The sequence below is a fragment of the Diceros bicornis genome, chromosome 7, assembly GCF_020826845.1.
Source record: "Diceros bicornis minor isolate mBicDic1 chromosome 7, mDicBic1.mat.cur, whole genome shotgun sequence".
NCBI lineage: Eukaryota > Metazoa > Chordata > Mammalia > Perissodactyla > Rhinocerotidae > Diceros > Diceros bicornis.
This window is the reverse complement of record NC_080746.1, coordinates 17,861,176-17,886,240: the sequence shown is the minus strand read 5'-3', so window position 1 is coordinate 17,886,240 and position 25,065 is coordinate 17,861,176. Positions and strand designations below refer to the sequence as shown.

At 50.6% G+C, this 25,065-nt stretch overlaps 2 protein-coding genes across 10 annotated transcripts; both read left to right on the top strand.

Moving 5' to 3' along the window:
- The first annotated feature begins 1,487 nt into the window (after positions 1 to 1,487).
- C2CD2L (C2CD2 like) lies at positions 1,488 to 10,793 on the top strand. 5 transcript variants are annotated; one of them, XM_058545046.1, is made up of 14 exons: positions 1,488 to 2,215; positions 4,217 to 4,312; positions 4,672 to 4,791; positions 4,962 to 5,072; positions 5,170 to 5,286; positions 5,381 to 5,492; positions 5,579 to 5,687; positions 6,388 to 6,452; positions 6,543 to 6,670; positions 6,762 to 6,936; positions 7,662 to 7,763; positions 7,903 to 8,036; positions 8,124 to 8,409; positions 9,477 to 10,792. In XM_058545046.1, exons 1-14 carry the CDS (start codon positions 1,868 to 1,870, stop codon positions 9,686 to 9,688), a joined length of 2,115 nt encoding a protein of 704 aa, XP_058401029.1. In that variant the 5' UTR covers positions 1,488 to 1,867; the 3' UTR covers positions 9,689 to 10,792. The 5 variants fall into 5 exon arrangements, with proteins under 5 accessions (XP_058401029.1, XP_058401028.1, XP_058401027.1 ...); XM_058545045.1 differs by having other exon boundaries at positions 7,900 to 8,036; XM_058545044.1 differs by having other exon boundaries at positions 7,662 to 7,784.
- A 3,610-nt stretch (positions 10,794 to 14,403) lies between these two features.
- On the top strand, positions 14,404 to 24,831 carry HINFP (histone H4 transcription factor). Of its 5 annotated transcripts, XM_058545036.1 has the most exons (11): positions 14,481 to 14,938; positions 19,294 to 19,395; positions 19,478 to 19,662; positions 21,137 to 21,366; positions 21,624 to 21,735; positions 21,914 to 22,066; positions 22,582 to 22,659; positions 22,748 to 22,868; positions 22,955 to 23,093; positions 23,186 to 23,310; positions 23,855 to 24,831. In XM_058545036.1, the coding sequence occupies exons 3-11, from the start codon at positions 19,488 to 19,490 to the stop codon at positions 24,246 to 24,248; spliced, it is 1,527 nt and encodes a 508-aa protein (XP_058401019.1). In that variant the 5' UTR covers positions 14,481 to 14,938; positions 19,294 to 19,395; positions 19,478 to 19,487; the 3' UTR covers positions 24,249 to 24,831. The 5 variants fall into 5 exon arrangements, with proteins under 5 accessions (XP_058401018.1, XP_058401019.1, XP_058401020.1 ...); XM_058545035.1 differs by lacking the exons at positions 14,481 to 14,938; positions 19,294 to 19,395 and adding an exon at positions 14,404 to 14,471; XM_058545037.1 differs by lacking the exon at positions 19,294 to 19,395.
- The last annotated feature ends 234 nt before the right edge of the window (positions 24,832 to 25,065 follow it).

Below are 25,065 nucleotides of genomic sequence, written 5' to 3'. Positions count from 1 at the left end.
AAGAGGGTCTTCAAAGTGAAACTTTGCACCTAGACGACTTCCTATACAACCTGCTCCCCTAGCCCCACTTCTCTGCGCACTGAGAGCTTCCTCCCATGTCTCTGGGTTCTGGCCCTGTGTCTTTGAGTTCTCTTCTCCCTTCATTTCATATCTTCTCCTCCCCTCAAGATCAGAAACCCACACTCTAGGAATCTTCCATTGTTTTTGGGGTCCAGTGATGATACATGGGCAGGGCTGCAGCAAGGTTACCCCATCACTGCCCCCCCTCATCATTTCTTACAGTGAAACCCAGGGATGCCCCAGGCTTCCCCACCACCTCCTTTGGCTCAGGCACCCTGTTGCTGACCTGCCAGCTTCTGCCCAGCTCTGGAACCCCACACTTATAAGGCATTGTTTACTCCCAGGTACTCATTCCTCAGACTACTAATTGGATTTGGGAGAGAGCTATTTAACACCTTCCCTGTCTACCCCTCTAAGGAAGGCACTGTGTGCCAAAGACCTTGCCATCTGTATGTGGAGAAGAAGGTCTCTTGGGGAAGAGGGATTCCTTTGAATTCTTTTGTAGGATTTTCCTCCTCCTGCCTCCAGAAAGCAATGACAAGAACCTGTCCTATAGGGATGCAATCCACTCACTTAAATCTAGGAAAAGGGATGGATCCTGAGGCCAGAGTGTAACTATAACATTATTTTGGGGGTTCTTGTAGGGATATCATATTTGGATGGCAGGGTCTTCTGGCTGAATCTATTGATAGTCCTGTGCTACACTGCCAGCTCCCTCCTCATTACCACCCCCTCTACACGTGCTCCATAGGCAGGAGCTGTTACTATGGAAATATATTATTTTTAAAAACAGAAGCAGCCCCAGGCTGGGGAAACATCTCCAGAACAAACCTACCCGAGCAAGGAGGTTCATAGGGGGTTCCTGGGTCCTAGCTCCAAGGGGAAGGGGGCTGGGGGATGGAAGAGGTTTAATATTCCGTGTTCTATTCTCGACCTCTAGCAGGGTCAAGTTCTGCTTTCTCTCTGGTAGGAATCATCTGGACCTCTGCCAGGTACTTCTATCTAAGAGGGATGCTCTGCACCTACTTACCCAGGCCTAGCTTCGGCCAGGAAATGGGAACCAAGGTGCTGCTGAGCCTGGGGGTGTTGGAAGAAGGGGGCTATGCTATCCACAGAGGTCTAAACTATAGAAATCTAAGGAGCGTGGGGGAAAGCAGAGGCGGCATCTCAGGTAAGTGAAGTTATCCTTGCCTACTCTTGCCGTGAGCTCGAGCCCTGGGGAGGAGGAGTACCCTGATTCCAGGATGGGGCGGGGTGGTCAAAGATCCCTCCTATTTTCAACCCCGGAACCTCCTCCCCTCCCGCCTAGTCCTCCAGCCCTCCTCCCGCGCTGGAGCGCGGGGCTCGGCAAGCCCCGCCCGGCGCGGGTGCGGCTCCTTTAAGGGCGGGTGGGGGCGGGGCGCCGGCCGTGTTGTCAGTGTCAGCTCTGCGCACGCAGCCCTGCCGGAGCCGGTGCCGGCCCGGAGCCCCCGCGTCTCTGCAGACGAGTCCCCGCCCGGGTCCGGCGGGGCCCGCGCCGTGGGAGGAGTTGGGCGCTGGCCGGCGACTAACCCAGGTCGGACTGCTGGACCAATAGAGGAGGGACCCGGACCACACAGAGAGGGACCCCGGCGTCGCGACCCCCCAGGACCTCCTCTAATCGATCTGTGGCACCCACTAGTCCCGGGCACCCAGCCCCGGAGAGCCCCCCAGCCCGCGCGCCGAGCCCCGGGGGAGCCCGCCCCCGCCCCGCGGCCCGCCCGGGCCATGCTCCCCCGGGGCAGCGGCTGAGCCTGAGCCGGAACCGGGACCGGAGCCCGCGCGGAGCATGGATCCGGGCTGGGGGCAGCGGGACGTGGGCTGGGCGGCCCTGCTGATCCTCTTCGCCGCCTCGCTGCTCACAGTGTTGGGCTGGCTGCTGCAGTATGCCCGGGGCTTGTGGCTGGCGCGGGCCCGCGGGGGCCGGGGACCCGCCTTAGCTGCCGAGCCGGCGGGCTCCCTGCGGGAGCTGGGCGTGTGGCGCTCGCTGCTGCGGCTGCGGGCGACTCGGGCCGGCGCCCCTGAGGAGCCAAGTGTCCGGGGCCTCCTGGCGTCGCTCTTCGCCTTCAAGTCTTTCCGGGAGAACTGGCAGCGGGCTTGGGTGCGAGCGCTGAACGAGCAGGCCTGCAGGGACGGGGTGAGTTGGACAGGAGCACCTAGGTGGTCTCCTGACTCCGCCTTTCCTTTCAGGGGAGGGACTGCTCAAGCCAGGAAGTCGGATGGGGGTGGGGATCAATTGGGGAACCCCCATGGCTTCTCTTCCCCTCCGGGATCAGAGAAAAGGATGCAGGTGAGGCTGGAGGTTGTAGAAATCCCGCTATGTCCCAAATCCTCTATTCTTGTGGTCAGGGTCCTCTTTGGCTCCAAACCCTTGCACAAGTTGCTGTTCTCATAGCAACGCTAATCCGTGTGCCTGAGGGCACTTCCGCCCAGCCTGGGTGCTCGTTGTGTTAGGGAGTTAGAAGGGAGACAGGTGCACCTGCAGAAAGAAATTGCCTGGTCTTCATGCCACCACACCCAGTTAACCTTTCATGCCCCAAATCCTTGGTGTGACCAGGCAGATCCCCAAGGAACCTGAATTAACCCCCACCCCCCATCCCTCAGTAATTTCACTGCTATGACTAAGACACCCTTCTCCAGGCTGACCTACAGTGTATGAGCTAAGGGAAAGGTGTTTAGGTGGAGAAGAGATTGACAATCTATGCCCTTCTCAGAAGATGAGCCGGGAGCTGCCCCTTGAGGGTCAGTCACAAACCAGCCCAGCCTACTTCCTCCCATTGCACCATGGGCATCTGGCCTCCCAGGAAGTGGGGCAGGAAGCATGGTCATAAGACTGAGGTGGGGTGGGAGGTAGAGGCTTCCCTCTCAGGGGGCCCCCCATTCCTGGCCCAGTAATCTCTCCTTGCCCTCACAGTCCATCAGCCCCTTGCTCAGAAGGTTCTCCATTTCCAGTCACCACTAGTCTGAGGGCTTTACTCTACTAGCTCTCCAGATGCCTGGAAATAGAAGTGGCAACACAAGAAGTTGCTCTTTCTCCTTTGCCCAGATGGCCAGCAGAAAGCCAGATGGCATCTGTCAGTCTACACCTTGAATTCACCCCTCCACCCAGCTCTCCCTGTACCTTGTCCCTAGGTCAGGAGTGACTCCCCAGGACAGCTGACTCAGCTGGACATTGGCCTCCCTTGCAGGGGGTGGGGAGATTGGGGTTCCAAGCATCCATCTCCCCATCTCCCTGGGCCTGGCCTTGGAATAAGACAGCTACAGGAACAGAGAAGTTGGCTTCCCCTGGTTTGCCAGGCAAATGAACACTATGGATTTCTTTCCTCCCATCCCAAGACCCAAGGAAGAGCTGCCAGCTCAGTCTGTGCTTCTTCTTCAGTTCTTCTTCCCATCCTGATCTCCAGAGAGGGCTGCAGTAGGTTGCTTCCACTGCTGTGGAAGAATTAGGAAGCTCTTTCAAGACCTAAGCTAAGCAGCTTTCTGCTCCCTAATACCACCCTGCTGTCTGCCTTGAGGAATTAGCCTGGCCCCTCTGAGCCCTCTGAGCTTGCTTTTCTTCCCAGTCCCTCTGGTAAAGTTCCCCAAGGCCATGCTGAGCTAGTCTTCATCTCCAAGAATATGTATAGAGTCATACTCTTGCGCCTCCGCATCCTATTTACCTAGAAGAAGGCTTAGCCTCGTTTCTCCGGTGTCTTGAATAACTGGCCCTATTGCTTTCTCCCTTAGCTCAGCCGTATCTCTCTCTGCCCAGCTATTATATATAGGTGGCAACCAACACCTTTATTATTTTTTTTCTATGCACAGCTTTCCTTGGGGGTAGGATGGGGGTTAAAGAGGAAGGTGGGGGGAGAAGAGGGAGGCTCCTGGTGTTCCAGGAGGAATCTAGGGTCTTCAGCTCAAGGTGATCTGGTCTGTGAGGTGGTCTAGTTCCCCAGTTCTCCCTAGCAGCTGCAGGCCCTTGGAGAGGCAGGGTTTCAGGGGAGTACTTCCTGTCCTAAAGCCCTGAGCCAAGGAGGGGCCAGAAGCCAGCCTGCAGCTGAGGCCTCCGCACTGCCAGGGCCCAGCTAGCAACTGTGCAGGCCAGATCTGTGGAGGGCAGCTCTAGAGACCTGATCCTATGCCCACTTTACTTCCTCAGAGCTCCATCCAAATCGCTTTTGAGGACGTGCCCCAACTCCTGCCCAGAGCCAGCATTAGTCATGTGACCTGCGTAGACCAATCAGAGCGCACCATGGTAAGGGTCTGATGGGCACTGCCTTCTTTAGGGCCTGAGGGGGGCTGATCCCAAGAATTCCCTTTAGTCCAAGCGTTCTTAACCTGAAGTCTATGAATGCCTTAGGAATCCAATGATTGGCTTCCCACTAAAGTTACATGCAAAATGTAGTACATGTGTGTAGATCGGTATTTTTCTGGAGAGAGGAGTCTTTGGCTTGTATCTGATTCTTTTATGGGCTTGTGATCTCAAAAAGGTGATCCCAAGGACAACTGAAGTGGAGAGGGGTCTGCTGACCGATTATAGGGCAGGGCGAAGCAGGGTTGAGCACCCTTCCTCCGTGCCTGACTCTCCTTGCCTCCATGCCTCGCCTGTCTCAGGTGCTGCATTGCCAGCTCTCTGCTGAGGAGGTGATGTTCCCAGTCTCTGTGACCCAGCAGTCCCCCGCTGCCGTCTCCATGGAGACCTACCACGTCACTCTGACACTGCCACCAACACAGGTGGAGGGGGATGTGGGAAACTGAGTTGGGCAGGGGGCAGTTCGATTGCCTCAGCCTTTTCAGTTTGGTTCTTCTCTGGGATGGAATTTGGGAAGGGAGAGTCCTGGGGAGTTGGGAGTAGTTGGAGGAGTAGAGCAAGTCAACCCAATCCCTTTGTCCCTTGTCCCTAGTTGGAAGTCAACCTGGAGGAAATCCCTGGTGAGGGGCTGCTTGTGTCCTGGGCCTTCACTGATCGCCCAGATCTCAGCCTGACAGTGCTTCCCAAGCTGCAGGGCAGGGAGGTAAGGGGGTAGGGCTGTGGGGGAAGAGGCAGAACAGGGAGGGGGAGGCAGAGCTGGGGGGCCCTACCTCTTTGTTCTCATCTTCTCCTCCCTGCAGAGAGGTGAGGAGGAAGTAGAGCTCTCCACTATTGAGGAATTGATCAAGGATGCCATAGTCAGCACCCAGCCGGCCATGATGGTCAACCTCAGGGCTTGCTCTGCCCCTGGAGGCCTGGTGAGTAGGCACTCAAAGCAAAGAGGTTGCATGCATACTGTCCCCAGAGTACTATGTCAGAATTCTTGCTCTTTTTACCTCCTTCTGCTCTTAGGTACCCAGTGAGAAGCCACCCATGGTGCCCCAGGCCCAGCCAGCCATCCCCAGACCTACCCGGTTATTCCTACGGCAGCTTCGAGCATCTCACCTGGGAAGTGAGCTGGAAGGTGAGAGCTAGAAGTGGCTGGGGGACAGCCTTTCTATTCCTTAGCGGCTTCCCGGCTTTGATCTGAGCATCTCTCTGGTCTTGCAGGCACTGGGGAACTGTGCTGTGTAGCTGAACTCAACAACCCCGTGCAACAGAAGTGGACCAAGCCCATGAGGGCTCATCCCGAGGTGGAGTGGACCGAGGACCTAGCACTGTAAGGAGTGACTCCCCCCGCCCCTACCCCTGCTCCCATGGGCAGACTGAGGCTCAAACCCTTCCAGCATAGCCCTGGCATGAATCAGCTCTGTTTTCAGTAAACCTTAGTGTAAGCGCCTATAGTATGCCAGACCCAGGCTAGGTCCTAGGGGTACAGACATAACCAAGATACACCCCTCCCACCCCTGAGTTGATCGCAGGCTCGAGGCAGAGAGAAATGTACATAAAGAAGATGGTATAAGTGCTCCAGTCGAGGTTTACACAAAGCGCTTATGTGGGGGAGATTAATTCCCACAGGGGAATAAAGATCAGAGTAGGCTTCATGGAGGAGGTGGCATTTAAACCACATCTTAGAGCAAGAGCAGGATTTCAACAGAGTGTGAGAGAAAAGTATTCTTGGCAGAGGAAACAGCTTGAGCAAAGGAAAGAGGGTGGTTTGACATGGAGATACTGGGAAGGCAGGATGGAGCAGGACCAGGGAGGATTTGAAAGCCCCGCTGGGGAGTCTGGTCTCCACTCAAGCCTTATCCCATTCTCTTGGGAAGAGAGAGTATTTGGAGGCACGAATTAATCTGATTGGAGCACTTGTCCCATCTTATTTATGTGCAGCTCCCTCTGCCTCTGGCCTGTAATCAACTCAAAGGTGGATTGAGTTTGCTAATCTTCCCCCTCCCTGCCCCATCTCCTCTTGGCCACAGGGATCTGGGTCCCCAGAGCCGGGAACTGACCCTCAAAGTGCTGAGGAATAGCAGCTGTGGAGACAGTGAGTATGGAGCAGGAAGGAGCCCCTCTGGGTGGGTGCTGAGCGAGGCCTGGTCATGGGCCCAGCTCACAGTGCCACTGCTTTCCCCAGCTGAACTCTTGGGCCAGGCCACACTGTCTGTGGGCTCCCCTTCCAGACCGCTGTCCCGAAGACAGGTGTGCCCACTCACCCCTGGGCCAGGGAAAGCCCTGGGACTGGCAGCCACCATGGCAGTGGAGGTGAGAAGCTGACCCCTGGGAGAAGATGGGGCAACACAGGGGAAGGGCAGTCTTTGAGGCCCTGCCTCTTTGCTTTTCCACCCCTCGGCAGCTTCAGTATGAGGAGGGCTCCCCCCGGAACCTGGGCACTCCCACCCCCTCCACTCCACGCCCCAGCATCACACCTACCAAGAAGATTGAGCTGGACCGGACCATCATGCCTGATGGCACCATTGTCACCACGGTTACCACCGTCCAGTCCCGGCCCCGTGTAGATGGCAAATTAGGTAAAGAGGAGGAGCCTGGGAGCCCAGCTCTAGCCAGGGGCCCCAGACTGCAGATCCATGGCAGCAGAGGGAAAGGGAAAGGGAAGCCCTGCTTCCAACTCCCCCTGTTTTCCAACTACATCTTCCTCATTAGCTTTGTCTCCCTCAAACTTTCCCTTACGCCCCTCCATTTCCCAGCTGTCCTCTCCCCCTTTAATCCTCGATCTGCCAGCCCCTCATACGGGACTCGTGCACTTCCACCTCCCCAAGTTTCCCTCTGTCTTTTCACAGGTCTCTTCCCTTCCCTCCCCGTAGCCCCAGCTGCCTAATTGTCCCTCCCTCTACCCTCAACCTTCCAGCACCCTGTGGGATCCTTCAACAAACCCAATGGCCTCTGTGGTACTTCTCCCACTCCCAGGGGCCCTCCATGAAATTTCCCATCTCTAGGGGTCCCGTGGAATTCCCCCTACCTCCAGTGGACCCCTGTGAATCTTTGTACACTCTCGATATTTTCATAGCATCTCCCCACACCCTCGGTGGGCCCTGTGGCACTTTCCACCACTCCCGTTGGTTCCTGTGGTGTCTTTTTGTCCCTATGGCATCTCCTTAATTACCCCTGTGATTAATCATCCCTTAGTTACCCCTGTCCTCTGAGTCAACCAAAGTCTGCATCTCAACTAAGACAGTAGGGAGTGGGGGCCACTCTAAAGCACCTCCCAGCTCACTGACCCTCCCCCACCCACCAGACTCCCCCTCCCGCTCCCCGTCCAAGGTGGAGGTGACTGAGAAGACCACAACTGTGCTGAGTGAGAGTGGCGGCCCCAGCAGGACCTCCCACAGCAGCAGCCGTGAGTGGGGAATTGAGAAGTGTGAGTGCTGGTTGGCACTGGGGCCCCAGAGTCAAAAACCACTGTGGGTGGGACACAGTTCAACTCCAAGAAGGAGCCGAGGAGGAGACAGGTTATCTGTCCTCTGTACCTCCAGCAGGGGAGAGCCACCTTTCCAATGGTTTGGATCCTGTGGCAGAGACAGCAATTCGCCAGCTGACTGAGCCCAGCGGGCGGGCAGCCAAGAAGACGCCCACCAAGCGTAGCACTCTCATCATCTCTGGTGTTTCCAAGGTAACAGGGCTCTGGGGAGAAGAGCTGGGATAGGGAGAAAGCCCTCATGGGTCACTCCTGCCCATTAAAACTTGTCCCTCCTGCCAGGTGCCCATTGCTCAGGACGAGTTGGCACTGTCCCTGGGCTATGCAGCATCCCTGGAAGCCTCAATGCAGGACGATGCAGGGACCAGTGGAGGTCCCTCTTCCCCTCCCTCAGACCCACAAGCCATGTCCCCAGGACCCCTAGATGCCCTCTCCAGTCCCACGAGTGTCCAGGAAGCAGATGAGACAACACGTTCGGACATTTCTGAGAGGCCGTCTGTGGATGATGTTGAGTCGGAAACAGGGTCTACTGGTGCCCTGGAGACCCGCAGCCTCAAGGATCACAAAGGTGGGGAGATATGGGCAGCCCCTCCCCCCTTCTTTTATACCCAATGTCATGACCTGGGTCCTACTGGATACTTAGCGACATGGGAGCCTCCATGTTTGCCTTCTCCTTCCTTCCCTGAGGGATCGACAGAGTTCCCAGCCTGGTTCAGCCAAGCTAGAATAGAGGGGGAACTTGATGCCTTGGGGCCTGGCCTGGATCCGACAGGATTGGGTAATAGGAAGCGATACCAAAGTATTTCCCCTTTCCTCCATTTTTCTTTTTTCCTGGGTCTAAGCACATATCTTCCTTCCCTCATTCTTTTTTTTTTCCCTTCCGTTTCATTCTATACTCTCTCCCTTATCAGTATAAGAAATTCTACCCCGGGCCAACCCCAGGAGTGACCCTCTGGCAGTGATACAATCTGTGGATAGCTGTGGTACTTCTAACTTCTAAGGATGAGGGGCTTGCCCCAAAACATCTTCATCCCTCTGCCAGTGGGCCTGTCAGTCACGAATGTATTTAACCATTTATGATTTAACCTTGCATCACTTCTTGGGATAATGAGATTCCTAAGTCCAAAGCCTGCTGTGTAAGCACCTTCCTCAGTATGTTGGTCCTGAATTTACCTCTTTGAAGTTTTGTAGACGCACTGCTTCCTGCTCACATCCTAGAATTTGGTAAAGTCAGTGTCAACCCACCTTGTTCCTTCATGATTTTATAGGCTTGTAGGAACACCCTCTGCTCAGCCTTTTATCTTTCCATAGTTAAGAGGCTCAGTCATAAGTCTGTCCTCATAGAGCATCCAGCCCCATGACATTCCTCCTCAGGGCCAGTAGTCAGGGGTGCACACAGAATCCCAGGAGCACCACCGTTTTTTCCTCAGGAAAGATAAAGGGCATGTTTTGTCTCTACTTTCTTTCCTAAGGAATGCTGGCTTGTAGGCCAAGGGACTGGTTCTGTTCTTCATCTTCAACCCCTCCATGCTTGATCCTTTCTCTGCACCCCACCTCGCTCCCCACGCCCCGCACCCACCCCCACCCCGTGCCCTTCTCTCTGCCTCAGCCTCCCCTCTTTCCCCCCCCCCGCAGTGAGTTTCCTGCGCAGCGGCACCAAGCTTATCTTCCGCCGGAGGCCTCGACAGAAGGAAGCTGGTCTGAGCCAATCACATGATGACCTCTCCAACACAACAGCCACGCCCAGTGTCCGAAAGAAGGCTGGCAGTTTTTCTCGCCGCCTCATCAAGCGCTTTTCCTTCAAATCCAAACCCAAGGCCAATGGCAACCCCAGCCCTCAGCTCTGAGGGCCCTCCTTACCTCCTGAGCTAAGAGAGGGCAGGAGTCCTCTCAGCCCATTCCCCACATCCCCTTCCGCTCCCCTTCCTGGATTCCCAGCAGCCTGGGCCAGGGAAGTCCTCTGGGTTCCAGGAAGCCCTGTCCACTCTGGGCCGTGGGGCCAGTTGGAAGGGTACTTGCAAGGGGAAGCGTGTGAGAGCTGAGGACATAGAATAGGGAGTGGGTGGCTGGGAGTAAGAGGAGGGTGCTGTCCTGGCATGTGTGGGCATTCCTCAGAACTGTTTGCCTGCTGTTGACTCTGGCCCCTCAGAGGAGTCCCAGGGTGCTCAGCTCCTCAGCTGATCCTTCCTTATTTATTCTCTTTTCTATTTATATGTGTGGTCCAGGACCTTCACTGAACAGATGATAGAGGGCATCTCTCCCAGGTGACCCTTCTTTCCTGTCCCAGAAGGGGACGCACTTCCCTTTAGGATGGGGCTCCCACACCTCCCTCAGGTCCCCACTCCGACCAGCACCAATGTCTGCCTCTGAGAACATTGGCAGCTTATAGAAAGCCGGGCCGGTGCCCGGGATGGGGGGCAGGTACTCCCCACCTCCCTGCCTCCCCTTCTGCTCCTCGTCCCTCCCTCCCCCTTTATTACCGTTTTTGTACTTGATGCCTTCTCTGTGAGCAGTGGCTCTGTTGGAAGGAGGGAGCCAGGAGCCTGGTGGGAAGCCTTCCCCAGAGAGATGGCTTTAGGGCCTTTCTTTAAAGACTGTGTGATGATGGAGCAGGAGCAGGGCTGCACCTCTGTATGTCCCTCTGTATGTTGGGAGATGATGATGTCCATTGCTGTGTGATGGCTTGGAATTTAATTTATTAAATTAAAGTCAAATTGGAGTTTATAAACTGGACAACTGGTTATCCTTTGAAAGGTGAATGGGCAATGAGGCCATGTGTTGATAGAATGGGAGGATCGGAGACAGGGGCCCAGATGGTGAGATGGGGCAGGCGACACACCTACTGGGTCTGCTAAGAAGTTCCTGCAGGGAGGAAGGGAGGTGTAGAGAGAGGACTAGGAGAACAAGAGTCTTTGAAGTGTGAAGTTGTAGCAAAAAGGTCAATCAGAAAAAGAAGTCAATCAGCTAGTCCAGGCACTTCATTCCCCTGTCTTGAACAGGCTGCTGCTTCCAGGATATAATAGAGTCCAGAGCATGGACTCTGGATCTAGACTGCCTGGATTTGAGTCCCAGCTCCACTAATTACCTGTGTGACCTTGGGCAAATTATGTAACCTCAGAGTGCCTCAGTTTTCTCATCTGTAAAATGGGGACTGTGATAATAGTAGCTATCATTCAGTTGTGGGGAGGAGTAAATGAGTGAAGTGCTTAGAACTCTGCTGACATATAGTTAGTGCTGAATAAGTGTTGTGTTGCTTCAGAAGAGACAAATTGGGAGGAGGGAGTCTTATAAGGGTTTCATCATAATAAAAAGTCTTTCATTTGCAAATGTGGGCAAGTTTCAGAGAGTTATGGATACTAGCAAACTCTTCGTCCCTGGTTCCTGTTCTCTGAGACCTTACACAGGACTTGAACCAGGTTAGCTGCTGCAAGATGTCAGAGCACTGGACAAGGGGCAGAAAACTTGAATGTGCCATGGTCACACCAAGTGACCTTGAGCAGACCACTTCTCCTTTCTGGACCTCAACTTCCTCATCTCTAAAATGAAAGGTGGCCTAGATAATTATTCCAGTCACTTCCAGCCTTGCCATTCTTACTTACTGACATCACAGGGGGTTCCAGGCACAGGCGGTGCCTTTGGGTAGACAGCATGGAATTGTTAATATTCCCCATGCTCCTGCCCATACTAGTCACAGAATAGGGGATATTTGGTTAATTTGTATATAGTGATATGCTCAACTCTAGGTCATGAAAACTCCAAGAGATTTATCAAGCTACTTCCCCTGATCTAAGAAATGCAACCTTTAGTGGTTCACAGAGGAGCAGTTTGTTTACCAATATCACAAGACAGCCTAATGCACTGAACTTGAAATTTCCCAAGAAACATTTGTTGATGGGAGGGCAGGTATTCAGAGTCCCACTGGACCTGTGGATTGAGTGGACGGTAACTAGAAGTTGTACTCAGCTTCCAGTGCTGAGCTGCCCAGAGCTCAATGGAATCACATATATTTTGAAGTGAAGAAGAGCCTGGTCACCTTCCAAAAATAGGGATTTTAAAAATGAACACAAGGGGCCGGCCCCGTGGCTTAGTGGTTAAGTGAGCGCGCTCCACTGCTGGCGACCCAGGTTCGGATCCCGGGGTTGCACCGACGCGCTGCTTCTCTGGCCATGCTGAGGCTGCGTCCCACATACAGCAACTAGAAGGATGTGCAGCTATGACACACAACTATCTACTGGGGCTTTGGGGGGAAAAAATAAATAAATAAATAAAAATCTTTAAAAAAAAAAAAATGAACACAAATCACATATGTATGGTGACAGATAAAAACTAGACTATTAGTGGTGAACACAATACAGTCTATACAGAAACTGAAATATAATAATGTACACCTGAAGTTTACAAAATGTTATAAGCCAATATGACCTCAATTAAAAGAAAAGAAAAGAAAAAATTTCAGATCAAATCCCGGGCAGTACTTTAGTTTCCATTATTTACATTTCGGAAAGATCTAAGATGATGCTTCATAGAATCTTTTAAATAGACAAAAAAAGAACACAAAAGGAACACAAAACATAATCTAATCAACTTTTTCCATTTTACACTTTAAGAAGAGATCCTCAGCTTTTGATGAGCATGAATTATGTTTTAAGTTTTTGTGGCAGCTTTTAAAGAACAAATCTCAGGATGTGTCTGAATTATCGAGCCAAAATTGTGGCTTGTTTTCAAGAGAAGCAGATTGAGATGGAAGAAAACTATGCCAGAGAGCAAGACACTGCCTCAAATTTTGGAAACATGTGGATCCCAAAGCTATCTTGAAACTTGCTTTGTAAAAATTGTTTGAGTCTACACAGGCTCTGTGAATGAACTTTTTCTTCATGAAATTGCTAAATTAAAGCTGAGCCATCTTCAGTCATATAAGTCTGAATTAAAATAAGATTAGCATTTTGTGAAGTATTACTATAACTATGTGCTTTTGAATGAATAAAGTTGATAAAATATATTTTTGTTACTTTTGAATTGTATTTTAAAACCCCTATTTTAATATAAGGACAAAGCTATAATTCACTGTTGTTAGTAACAAATTTCATGCACAAATTTCTGATTTTACTATGACTTTGCTATTTTTAATGATGTCTTTAAGTTCATTTTATTTATATTGAACATTTAATGTGTTTTCTGACTATATGAATTATATAGGCTTATCTTTAGGTTAGAAAATATAGAAAAATATAACAATAAAATAAATATCAATCCCAATGAACTTTACTAAGGTACATAATTTATTTAACAAATATATCTTGAACCCTTACTGAGTTTCAGCCATTAAGCTAAGTGATGGAGTTATAAAGGTGAAGAACACATACAATCCCTGCCCTCCCTCACTGACCTGAGTCTGAGGAGTGCAGACAAGTAAACAGGAAAATACAATACAACATGATAGAGCTGTAATGGGGAAATACAGGAAAGGGATGTCAAGGAAGACTTGGAAAAAGAAGCACCTTCACTGAGACCCAAAGAATGAGTACGAATCAGTCAAATATACGTAGGAGGGGGAGAAGGGGAAGATTGTTGCAGGCAGAGGAAACAGCAAGTTGTACAAGGCAGGAAAGGTATAAGGTGGCTAGATGTGGAGAAACTGAAAGAAATTTGGGGCTGAAGAGCAGGAGGTGAGGTGGAGAAGGACTCAAGACACGGTTGGAGAAGTATGCAGGGCCCAGATGGGGAAGAGTCTAGAAAGCCTCAGCATGGTTTGGGGGTTTTGCCCTGAGGGCAACATAATGCCTTTGAATGTTTAAGGCAGGATGGTGGTTTGATCAGATCTGCTCTTTGAGGGCTCTGTGGAGAATGCTTTGGCGAGAACAAAGAGGGCACGCAGTGGAACCAGTTAAGTTAGTGTAGACATCGTTGATGAACTAGAGCGGGGGCGGTGAAGGTTAAGAACGAGGGATGAATTTGAGAGATCCTGTGTTTAAGGAAGTAGAATCCCCAGGATTTAGCAATGGACTGGATGTGACGCGTGACAGAAGAATGGAGGATGCGGGTTTCTGACTTGAAGGAGTGGATGGATGAGACGTTCGTTCACACCTGGTCACAGAGAGGGCAGAGGTGTGGGGCAAAGACAGGATGGCACAGGGATATCGATATTTAAGAGATAAGAAGTTTAAGACGGTGAAGGGTAGAGGTAGGATCCTCAGTCTGGGCCGAGCCGGGCTGGCAGCGCTGGGCACCCAGCCTCGCACACCTCCTCCTCCTCCTCCTCCGGGCCCACGCTTCCAGCTGACACAGTGAGCTACGAGATGAGGGAGACCCTACTCTGCGCCCTGCCCGAGCCTTGCGCATGCCCACTGGGTGCCGTGGGCCGAGCCTGCGCAGTTGGGGGAATTCGGGCCCTTGGGTCCCCTGCCTGCGCCCCGCGGCGCCGGCAGCGCTACCTTTCCCAGTGGCCCGCCGCCCCTCATTCCCGCCCCTTCCGTGTTTTGGTCGCGCACGGGTTCCGTCAGTCGCGGCGGCCATTGGCTGTTGGAGAAATCCGAGAGCGGCGATTGGCTGTCGCTGGCCGTCGCTCAAGCACTCTCCCGGAGATGGTCCGAGGTGGGAGGAGAGCTGGAGAGACCCGGGAGCTGAGGGACGGTAAACTGGGACTCCGGAATTGGCCTGGTAGCGCCGGGGGTGCGGTTTGGGCGGGCTTCCAGGCCAGGCTCTTCCAGAGTCGCCTCGTCGAGGCTTCCTCTTGCAGCTCAGCCACGGTGGTCTGGCGCCTGCAGCGCCCCAAATCCCTAACCCCAGCTCGAACCTCTCTGCTTTCTCGTCCGGGCCTTCGCTGCCGCTAAGCCACGGTCGCCGCCACGCCTTAGGGGGAAGAACTCCGGGAGGCCTGCGGGGCTGCGAGGGAGAGCGTTTACCCGCCGGGACGGTCTCCTTTCTTCTCTCTGAATTTTACCCGTCTTTCCAGGGGCCGGGTCCCCTGTGCCTTGCTTAGGGCAAGCCTTCCCTGCCTCGCCTGCCCTCTGGGATGTCTCTCTGTCCTGATCTCCCTCATCGGGCGCTTTGTTTTGGTCGTTGTCTTCACATGTCAGTCTTATCTCTTCGGCCAAATTGTGAGTTCTTAGGAGATTCAGGACTTGGGTCCCTCCTTTTCTTGAATACCATTCAGGGTTCATTCAGTGCCTTGCGTTACAGTATATACTCTTAAGTATTTGCCGATTGCTTCTTACCATGACTCCTGATGAAAAGAAGTGTGAGGAATCCCTCAGGTTGTCCTGTAGTTGAACTTTTTTGTAGAATTTGTGCTTAGATCATCTCATCCTCAGAAGCAAGGATGCGAATAAACTTGTTGAGTTCTAAAGGTGTGTTATGCTAAGCATTTTAATATCCATTGTATAGTTTAGTCCATAAAGCAATTCAATGAGACAGGGGTAATTATTCCCATGCTACATGGGGAACTGAAGCTTAAGTCACTGGCCTAAGGTCATATAGCTAGTAAAGTTATGTGTAAATGTTGGAGCTTCTAACCAGATCTGTTGAATCCATCACCCATTCCTGTGATACTAACATCTCGTTTTACATTTAAGGAAACAGGTTCAGAGAAGCTGAATGATTTGTCCAAAAATAAAGTAAGAAGTTATAGATTTACTTAAACATTAAAAGAGCTCATAGTAGGTATGTGCTGGTCCTGTAGTTAGAACTGAACAGGGCACAGGCCAGGCTTTGTAGGAGCTCACAACTTACTGGAGGAAACTGACAAAATAACTACTTAAAACACGTTTTGAGTATTGTGTATACAGATATGTCTGTGGGGAGGAGGGAATCAGACAAGGAGAGGTAAGACAGGAAGATGTTGGAGGAAAATGGAGCCAAACTTCCTGGCTTTGAATTCTGTCTCCATCACTTCCTAGTTTTGTGACCTTGGGTAAATGATTTAACCTGTCTGAGCCCATTTCCTCATCTCTGAAGTGGAATGAGGGGGGTGCCTACTTCAATAGGGTTGTTGTATTAATAATGAGTTTTTAAACATATAAGACACTTAGAACAGTGCTTGGCATATGGTAGATTTATTCAGTAGATGTTGTTATATTATTCTAGGCAGAGCAAAATCATTGAGAGAGAAAACTTGAACACAGGTCTCACAGCTGGTCCATTGCCCTCTCCAATATACAAATTGCCTCGTTTGCAATCCTTGCCTACAGAAAGAGGAGTTGTGACCAGATAGTCACTCAGTCCCACAACTCCCAGGGTAGAAACAAGCAGGGCACAGGGAGAGAAAGTAAAGAAGGCTGGGGACAGTAAAAGAGGGATTCAGGGAGCTTTGCCTAAGTTTCAAGTCATTCTAGATATCTAGATAGCTTGCCTCTTGGGCCTTACCCACCAATCTAACAACAGGTATGTGTTTAGAATATTTGCACTCAGCACTATGCTGGACACACTATAGGGACACAGATGAGTGTGATATGGTTTCTTCTCAGAAGCAGCTAATATTGTCCAGTTGGGTAAATAAGACTAGAACACACAAAACAACTGTGAGTGACCATGGCAGCATAAAAATAGGGTTAAGATATTCTGGTGTCAGTTATGTTAGCCATAGAACCAAGAGGCAAGAGTAATCTGAGGGGAGGAGTAGTTTAAGAATGCTTCGTGGAGTCCGATCAGATCTCGACATTTATTGAGTGTCTGGAGAGTACAAAGCTCTGTGCTAATGCTGGGAATGAGAAGTGAAGAAGTGATGGTCCCTTCCCCGAGAAGCACCTGGTCTAGGGGAGACAGACATTCCATTCCATTGTAACAAGTGCTGTAATGAAGTGTGTACAGAGTGCTTTGGGGACAGGAGGTGGGATACTCCAGCTGTAGGAGGATGAATTAGGAAAAAACTTGCCAAGGAGGGGACATTTGGGCTTGAAGTGTGAATAAAAGTTGCTTAGGCAGAGTTTTAGGAGAATGTAGTGTCTTTAGGGACAAAGATGATTGAATCAGAGAGGAAGAGGGAATGAATGGACAGGACAGGAAGCCAGTGACGCAGCATGATGTGGGGGGAAGAGCGTGATCTTTGGATTAGAATCAGGGTGCTCTTAACACCAAATGAAGTGAAGTTTGAAGAGGGCTCACCACAGGGCTGATACACGGTAGGCCTTTCCCAGCTCCTGGAGAGGTAAGTTGAGGCCAGTTTGAGAAAAGCCTTGCGTGCCATACTAAGTGAACTTGATCCTGTAGATAGTAAAGCCAGAGGAGGTTTGGGCTGTGATGTCTGACTTAGGAAGGCTTTCCCTACTTTTCCTGCCCCAACATTATAAAAGTAGTTCACTTATAAAAGGGCTTCACTGTTAGTCTATAGCAGCTGAGCAGCTACATGTACACCCCAGAGTGTCAAAGGTGACTGCCTTCTTCTCAGAGGAGGGGCAAAGGCTGTGGATTAAAAGGGGTTTCTCTGGTAAGCAGTTAGATATAGGTTCTTGTACTTGTAGGCATGAAGGATTTTGTGTACAGGCATGCGTCGCTTAATGATGGGGATATGTTCTAAGAAATGCGTCGTTAGCCAATTTCGTTGTTGTGTGAATATCATAGAGTGTACTAAAGGGGAACAAAATTTGCCAGCCCAAAATGTGTCTCTTTAACATGAGGATTATTTTAGGCTGATTATTTTTAAGAAACAAAAGACTTCTTAACTGCCTAAAAGAATTCAGATGTAAAAAAACCTGTCTCGGGAATTGAGCTATCACCTTAGCACAACATGAACTAGGTGGTAGACAGGGAAGAACCTAGAAAAGCCTGTGGATTGGGCTTCTCTCTGTGTTCTTCTGTTTCTGTGTGGCCAAACACTTGTTTTCCAAGCGTTTGCTCCTTTTCACCTACCTGTGAATTGCCTTCCTTCCCTATAAAGTCACTGACTCTCCCCACCCCCAATATCTTTTGTCCTTAGCTGAGGATGGTATTTAAGGTGAGGGCTTTGGCCATTTTGGTGAGTCACTCCCTTTTCCTGGGTTTCTCCCATGTGTACATGTTATTAATTTTGTTTGTTTTTTCCTTGTTAATCTGTCTGATGTCGATTTAATTCTCAGACCAGCCAGAAGAACCTAGAAGGGTAGGGGAAAATTTCTTCCCCCCCTGCAGTACTTACATAAACCTTGATCGTATAGCCTATGATACACCTAGGCTATGTGGTACTGTTCTTCGGTCAATCGTCATATATGCGGTCTGTCGTTGAGTGAAACATCGTTATGCAGCACATGACTTTAATTTTGTATTTTCTGTTTCTTTCCTCTCTGTATATAGTAAAGGCCTTTTTCAGAGTTCCCACATGTCTCAGGTAGGCCAGAGGGAGCAATGCCTCAGTCCCTTCCAGGGTCCACCACTGTGGGGGCAGCAAGAATCAGTGAGAATCCTCAAGGAGGAGGTGACACTCAGGGACAGAGTCAAGGCCTCTTAGTATCCCTTCTCCCATCAAACTTTTGCTTGCAGTGTCATCCTCTATCGTTCTGTAATGAGGGAAGCTATTCTTTTATTGTTCCTCAAACTTTGCTCCTGGAACTGCCAGCATCAGAACTGGGGTGCCAAGGTGAAAGGGCAGATTTCTAGGCTTAACCCCAGCCTTCCTGTAGGAACCTTTAGGGAAGGGGTCAGAAAACTGCATTTGTATGCGTATTAAAGATTGAGACCTTTAGTTTTTTATTCAGCCTTCTTCAACAAATGTTTATTACATGCCTAAGCATGCCTCGCCCTGTATACACTGGAGGTATGTATTGCTAGACAGATATGGCCTGTTGTGTTCAGATGGAATCTACATTTTAGTTCAGAGGATGTTAGGGGAGTGGTGGAGTAAACCACTGTATAGGGTAGGCAAATTGTACGGCACTTTGAAAGTCTGGTGGGGGACTTACCACATGATGCAGTGAGAATTAAGGAGCTTCTGGACTCCTCTGCAGGTTCTGTGGATTAGAAAGAATATGGACTTTGGAGTCAGCCCAGGCTGACCCTACCATACCACTAGTCTGTGACCTTGAGCAAATCAGTTCACCTCTCTGAGTCCTTATCTCAGGGAAGGCCCCAAGTCCTTATCTATAAATGAAGTTAAAAATAGTACTTACCTCATAGGGTGGTGTTGGTAATTAAATGACAGTGTAAATAAAGTGCTAAGTATGGTGCTTGGCATATAGTAAATGTGAAATTAAAAGCAAAAGGTTTTGTTATCCTCATTTGGAAGCTGAGGTGTTCAGGAGTAGAAGGGTTAAGTTACTTGGCCAGGGTCACACAGCTAGTAGGTGGTAGACAGAGGAGTTTGGATTTGAACTCTGATCCTTCTCCAAAGCCATCTCTTTGAACTTGAGCGTTGTTCTGCCTCCCATAGGAATAATTCCTTCTTGTTAGGTTGCTCTGAAACTTTGTGAGAAAATGTCTGTTAAAGTTCTTAGCTCAGTGCCTGGCACATGCTCAATAATGTTAGTTTGTGTTCTCTCTTCCCGAGAACACCAGACAGCTTCCAGGGGTTTGAGGAACTGCTACTCCGTCCTCATTGAAAAAGCACAGAGTTTCTCACGGGTCATTGGAAAACGCCTGCTGGCTCTAGGTAGGATGCCTGCCCAGCTGTTGACCCCCAGCGGCACTTGGGTGGAATCCTTGCAACTGTGGATTTCTTCCTCCTCCTCTAGGGTGAAGGCCATGCCGCCCCCTGGGAAAGTTCCCCGGAAGGAGAACCTGGGGCTCCAGTGTGAGTGGGGTTCCTGCTCCTTTGTGTGCTCGGCCATGGAGGAGTTCTGCGAGCACGTCACTCAGCACCTGCAGCAGCACCTGCACGGCTCCGGGGAGGAGGAGGAGGAGGAGGAGGACCCGCTGGGTAAGGGAGCAGGGCACAGGAAAGGGAAGGAGCTCAAGGGAAAGTGGAAAACCTGACTTTCCTTTCCCCAGAGGGAGAAGGCAGCCTGAGAGAATGGTGGTTTAGTTTCTTAATTGTGCTTTTTTTGTCTATAAAAACATTGTAGACTGATTATAGAAAACTGATTCAACAAGGACGTATGGAATAAATCTGTCATCCTGCCGTCAAAAGGCAATTACTGACAGCAGTTTAGTGAACGTTCTTTTTGACCTCTCTGTGCATGTGTTTACATAAATTAGATAAATCTGATTTTATTTTTTTAAAAAAGGACCATATTGTACAAGCTATTGGCAAACCTGCTTTTTTTCTCTGTGATAGTGTTTCTCAATTTTGTTTTTTTTACTGCGACCACCAGTTAGGAATATATCTTATATCACAACCCCATACACAAAAGTTAAAAAATACTTGAAACAATACTTGCTTTTATTAAATGTTCTCTGAAATGTTCTGTCTTATTCTCTTTCATTTAAAAAAACAATGTGGTCTGCAGTCCCCTAAATTGATTTCACCACCCACTAATGGGTCACAACAGAGTTTGAAAAACTCTGTTTTACAGAAAGTACGGAGGCAGCTCTCCTTCCTGCACCTCAAATTCTGTTTTAAGTCTAGTGACTGTGAACTATAATAGTTTCAAAAGTCAATATTTATATAAAAGAGAAGTTAGGGGATTATTATATATTTAAAAATATCTACTTTTCAAAACAAGTAAATCCCTATAAAGCATTGAAAATATGGTGCTTAGAGAGAAATGGTAGAGAGATGGGAAGTGGATTGGAATAGTCGATGGGCATTCTTGGAGCAGGCAGATCCTGGGCGGAACATGGGGGTAAGAGGGACTTCTGGTTTCACAGGAGGGAGTGGGAGGTGTCCCAGGTTGGGAGACAGTATCTTCCTCAGGGAACAAAGAAACTCAGAGGCAGTTTCTGTACATGCCAGCCACACCTGCTTCTCTGAGTTTCTGGCACTAGGCCCCTTGCTCGCACCGTTCCCTCTGCCTGGACCACACTTCTTCTCCACCTAGTCTACAGATGCTTGCCCTTCAGATCTCAGCACAGGCACACTTTCAAGACACCCCTGTCTACGTCAAATTACTTCTGTTTAATTATTTTCTAGTGTCACGGACCCCCCCCCCCCCGCCTTCAGAGTCCTTATGACTGATGCAGTTTTATATTCATACATGTGATTATTTGATTAATGTTTTTTCTTACTGACTGAAATCTCTGTGTGAGTGAGGACTGGGACTCTTTTTTACTAGTTGTTATATCCCCGGCACCTGGCACACAATTGCTGGTCGTTAAATACTGGTATTTGCTGAATGAACTCCTCGTAATTCGGTCAGAGTCCGGCCTAGTCACTCGATGCTAAGTGCCACAGATGGAAGGAGAGCTGAGCTTTGGAAAGTATCAGATTCTTCCTTCTAAACCCCTTTCTGCAGAGGAAGAATTCTCCTGCTTGTGGCAGGAGTGTGGCTTTTGTTCTCTGGACAGTTCTGCTGACCTCATCCGCCATGTCTACTTCCACTGCTACCACACCAAGCTGAAACAGTGGGGGCTGCAGGCCCTGCAGAGCCAGGCCGACCTCAGCCCCTGCATCCTGGACTTCCAGAGCCGCAACGTCATCCCAGACATCCCTGACCACTTCCTGTGTCTGTGGGAGCACTGCGAGGTCAGCAGGCGGTGCCTGTAATAGGGTGGAAGGAAGTTGGGGATCTTAATTCAAGATGCCTTGACCTTTTCAGGGATGACCTATATTCGAAGGTCCCTACTAGTATCTCTCCTTCATTTCTGGGTAGCTCCCTTGCTCAGACTTCCCCATCCCCACCAAGTTAATTTGAGAGAGAACAAGAAGCCCCCTTTGGGCACATAGGGGTAAGAATCTGTCCACCCACCCTCAGTCCTTACCCCGAGTTGCTCCTGGCACAGAGCTCTTTCGACAATCCCGAGTGGTTCTATCGGCACGTGGAAGCGCACAGCCTGTGCTGTGAATACCAAGCAGTTGGCAAGGATAACCATGTGGTGCTGTGTGGCTGGAAAGGTAAGGCCACTCCTTAATTTCTGGCCTCTGAAGAGATCCGGGGATTACCAAGGGGCTGGGGCAGGTAGGGATGGGACCAGTCCTGCAGGGCAAGGTTGGCTGCTGGCTGGAGAGACTTGGGGATACCAGAGCCCACTTGGGGTTTGTGGCTGGAGCCTGACCAGGCCTTCTTTCCCAGGCTGCACCTGCACCTTCAAGGACCGCTGTAAGCTTCGAGAGCACCTCCGCAGCCATACCCAGGAGAAGGTAGTGGCTTGCCCCACCTGTGGGGGCATGTTTGCCAACAACACCAAGTTCTTAGATCACATCCGTCGCCAGACCTCATTGGATCGTAAGCAATCAGAGAAGAAGGGGAGTGTGCAGGCTGTCTCTTGCTTGGGTTGGGGGTTGGGGGCACGTTCCCAGGAGAGGGGGCCACTGAAGGTATCTTGGCTACATCCACCTTTAGGGCTCAGTCACCTGCCACAGTCCCTGCTGATTCAGATTTATTAGACCTTATTATTCAGTGCTTACTGTGCCAGGTCTCTTATCTCAGTGAATCCTCACAACAGCCCCATGAGGTAGGCTTCTTATCCCCCTTTTTGCAGATGAGGAAACTGAGGCTCAGAGAGGTTAAATCACTTACCTGAGATCACACAGCTAGTAAGTGGTCAAGCCGGGATTCTAATTCAGGTTCTTGACTCCAAGTCCCATGCTCTTTCCATGATACTATGTCCATCCATAGTTCCCTAAGCTCCCCTTTTCTCCTCGGGTGGTTCCCTTCTGCCTGGGATGGTTCCCCTCTCCTCCCTGTGCCTCTCTGCTGTCCCCCATAGCCCACCCTTTCTTCTGCCTGCCCCACCCCAGAGCAACGCTTCCAGTGCTCTCACTGTTCCAAGAGATTTGCCACGGAGCGGCTATTGCGGGACCACATGCGTAACCACGGTGAGTAGCTGGCCACCCCTAACCTCCTTGCCCACCCTCCAAGTTTCCACTGGCCCTCAGTTCACAGCCTCCTCTCTGCTCCTCTTAGTGAATCACTATAAGTGCCCTCTGTGTGACATGACCTGTCCGCTGCCATCGTCCCTCCGAAACCACATGCGCTTTCGCCACAGCGAGGACCGGCCCTTTAAATGTGACTGTTGTGACTACAGGTAAGGGAAACCAGGGGCCAGAAATCAGAGAACTCATGTTCCAGGGTCCCCCCTGCCCTCCAATCTCTCCTGACCTCTTCTGGCAGCTGCAAGAATCTGATCGACCTCCGGAAGCACCTGGACACCCATAGCAAGGAGCCAGCCTACAGGTGTGACTTTGAGAACTGCAGCTTCAGTGCTCGATCCCTCTGCTCAGTCAAGTCCCATTACCGAAAAGTGCATGAAGTGAGTGGAGCTAGTGGTGGGAGAGGGCTAGCAGGAGTGTGGGTGAGCCCAGGGGGAAGAGCTGGCCTCACTCTCCCTCCCCTCCCCATTAGGGAGACTCAGAGCCAAGGTACAAATGTCACGTGTGTGACAAATGCTTCACAAGGGGCAACAACCTCACCGTGCATCTTCGCAAGAAGCACCAGTTCAAGTGGCCCTCAGGGCACCCCCGTTTTCGGTATGTCTCTCAACCCTCCCTGCTAGATTCACACACATTTTTTCATATCTTTTTAACAAGTTAAAAACCTTGAATTGGATGGTGCTTGGATGTCCACCATCTCCATTTAGGCCCAAGGAACTCTGAGAATAGTAGTGGGACAAAGATTATTTTTCTGATTTTTGAACCTAAGACATGGTGCTGAACCCAATAAATGGTGCCAAAAGTCCTGTAGCCAGAACCAGAGACAGAGCCTGAGGGTCCTGATCTGTAGCTCCATGGCCTTCTCATCAGTCCTTGACACCCCCACCTTCCAACACACATAATTTGTCTCTTTCTCTCTTGCTTGGGTTTCTACGTAAAATTTTCCATTTTGGGTAATAACACTTCCCTCTTGTCTTTTCTTCTACATGTTCCAATAAAGATCTTTTTTTCCTTGCTTCCCATCACTTAGAATCCCAGGGCTTCTTCCGTCCCTCACAATTGCCCCTTACCTTGCCAGTCCCCAGGCCTTTTCTGCATCCCCTGCCCGTGTTTGCTGCCCTGTGTGCTCCTGCTTCACCAGGTACAAGGAGCATGAAGACGGCTACATGCGGCTGCAGCTGGTTCGCTATGAGAGCGTAGAGCTGACACAGCAACTGCTGCGGCAACTACAGGAGGGGTCGGACTTGGGCGCGTCACTGAGTGAGAGCAGCCTGCAGGGCACCCTTCTAGAAACAGTGCCAGGGGAGCCAGGACCCCAGGAAGAGGCGGAAGAGGAAGAGGAGGGCGGGGGCGATGAGGGGACAGCCCTCTCAGCCTCTCAGGACACTCCCAGCCCTGTCATCCACATGGTGAATCAGACCAACGCCCAAGGCGAGCGAGAGATTGTCTACTATGTGCTGTCTGAGGCCCCGGGAGAGGCCCCCCGGCCGCTGAGTCCCCCGCAGGGGGCATCGTGGAAAAGCTTTGGGGAATAGCTGAGGAGCCAGAAGTGCGGATGGTGTGAAGGCTGCAGAGCCTGACCCCAGGCCCTGGGGTTTGAGCTGGGCTGGTGGCACTGCCTCTAGTGGGCAGCTCTTGCCAATGGATGCCTTTAGGAGTGATGCTGAGAACAGTGCGGTCTGCTCTGGACCCAGCTTGCGTCATTCAGCAGACTCGAAGGACTTCCCTTTTCTGCCAGGCCACATTTTGTGGGAATCCTGAGGAGTCTGGGTTCTTTGAGGGGGACACCCTGGTGGTGTGTGTTCTTGTACAGGTGGCTAGTATCAGGCTTAACCATAACCCTCTAGACATGCTGGAACAGTGATTAAAATCTGTAGTCAACTCGCATCTATTCCCATCTTTAGGGGTCCTTAGGCCCAGGGGTGACGTGTCACTGGTTCCTGCAAGGGCCCTTTCCTCACAACCAGCCACAGCATTGTGAACCAGGCAGCCATTTCCCTGTAATGGGTTACTCCTACAACCCACGGTCTTTCATGGTTATCCTCAGGGACAGGATTGGAGGCACTGTGTGTGTGTAACGGTTGTTTTTGGTAATAAAAGAAAACACTTGGGCTGTTACTCATTTCTTCTTCCTTATGTTTGGTAGCAGTTAACTAGATAATGAGGAGATATGGCCGCCCAGAGAGGAGCTGAATAATCACCTTGTTCCTCTTTTAGTGACTGGGGTTTGTTTTTGTTGTTGTTGTTGTTGTTGTTGTTTTGAGGAAGATTGGCCCTGAGCTAATATCTGTTGCCAATCTTCCTCCTTTTTTCCTTTTTTTCTCCCTAAAGCCCCAGTAGATAGCTGTATGT

Coding starts and splice junctions, on each gene's coding strand:
- C2CD2L (XM_058545042.1), top strand. CDS start 1,868: ATGGATCCGGGCTGGGGGCAGCGGGACGTGGGCTGGGCGGCCCTGCTG. Junction 4,313..4,671: donor ACCAATCAGAGCGCACCATG/GTAAGGGTCTGA, acceptor CGCCTGTCTCAG/GTGCTGCATTGCCAGCTCTC. Junction 5,287..5,380: donor GCTCTGCCCCTGGAGGCCTG/GTGAGTAGGCAC, acceptor TTCTGCTCTTAG/GTACCCAGTGAGAAGCCACC.
- HINFP (XM_058545033.1), top strand. CDS start 19,221: ATGTCTGTTAAAGTTCTTAGCTCAGTGCCTGGCACATGCTCAATAATG. Junction 21,367..21,623: donor GTCTGTGGGAGCACTGCGAG/GTCAGCAGGCGG, acceptor CTCCTGGCACAG/AGCTCTTTCGACAATCCCGA. Junction 22,869..22,954: donor TGTGACTGTTGTGACTACAG/GTAAGGGAAACC, acceptor CTCTTCTGGCAG/CTGCAAGAATCTGATCGACC.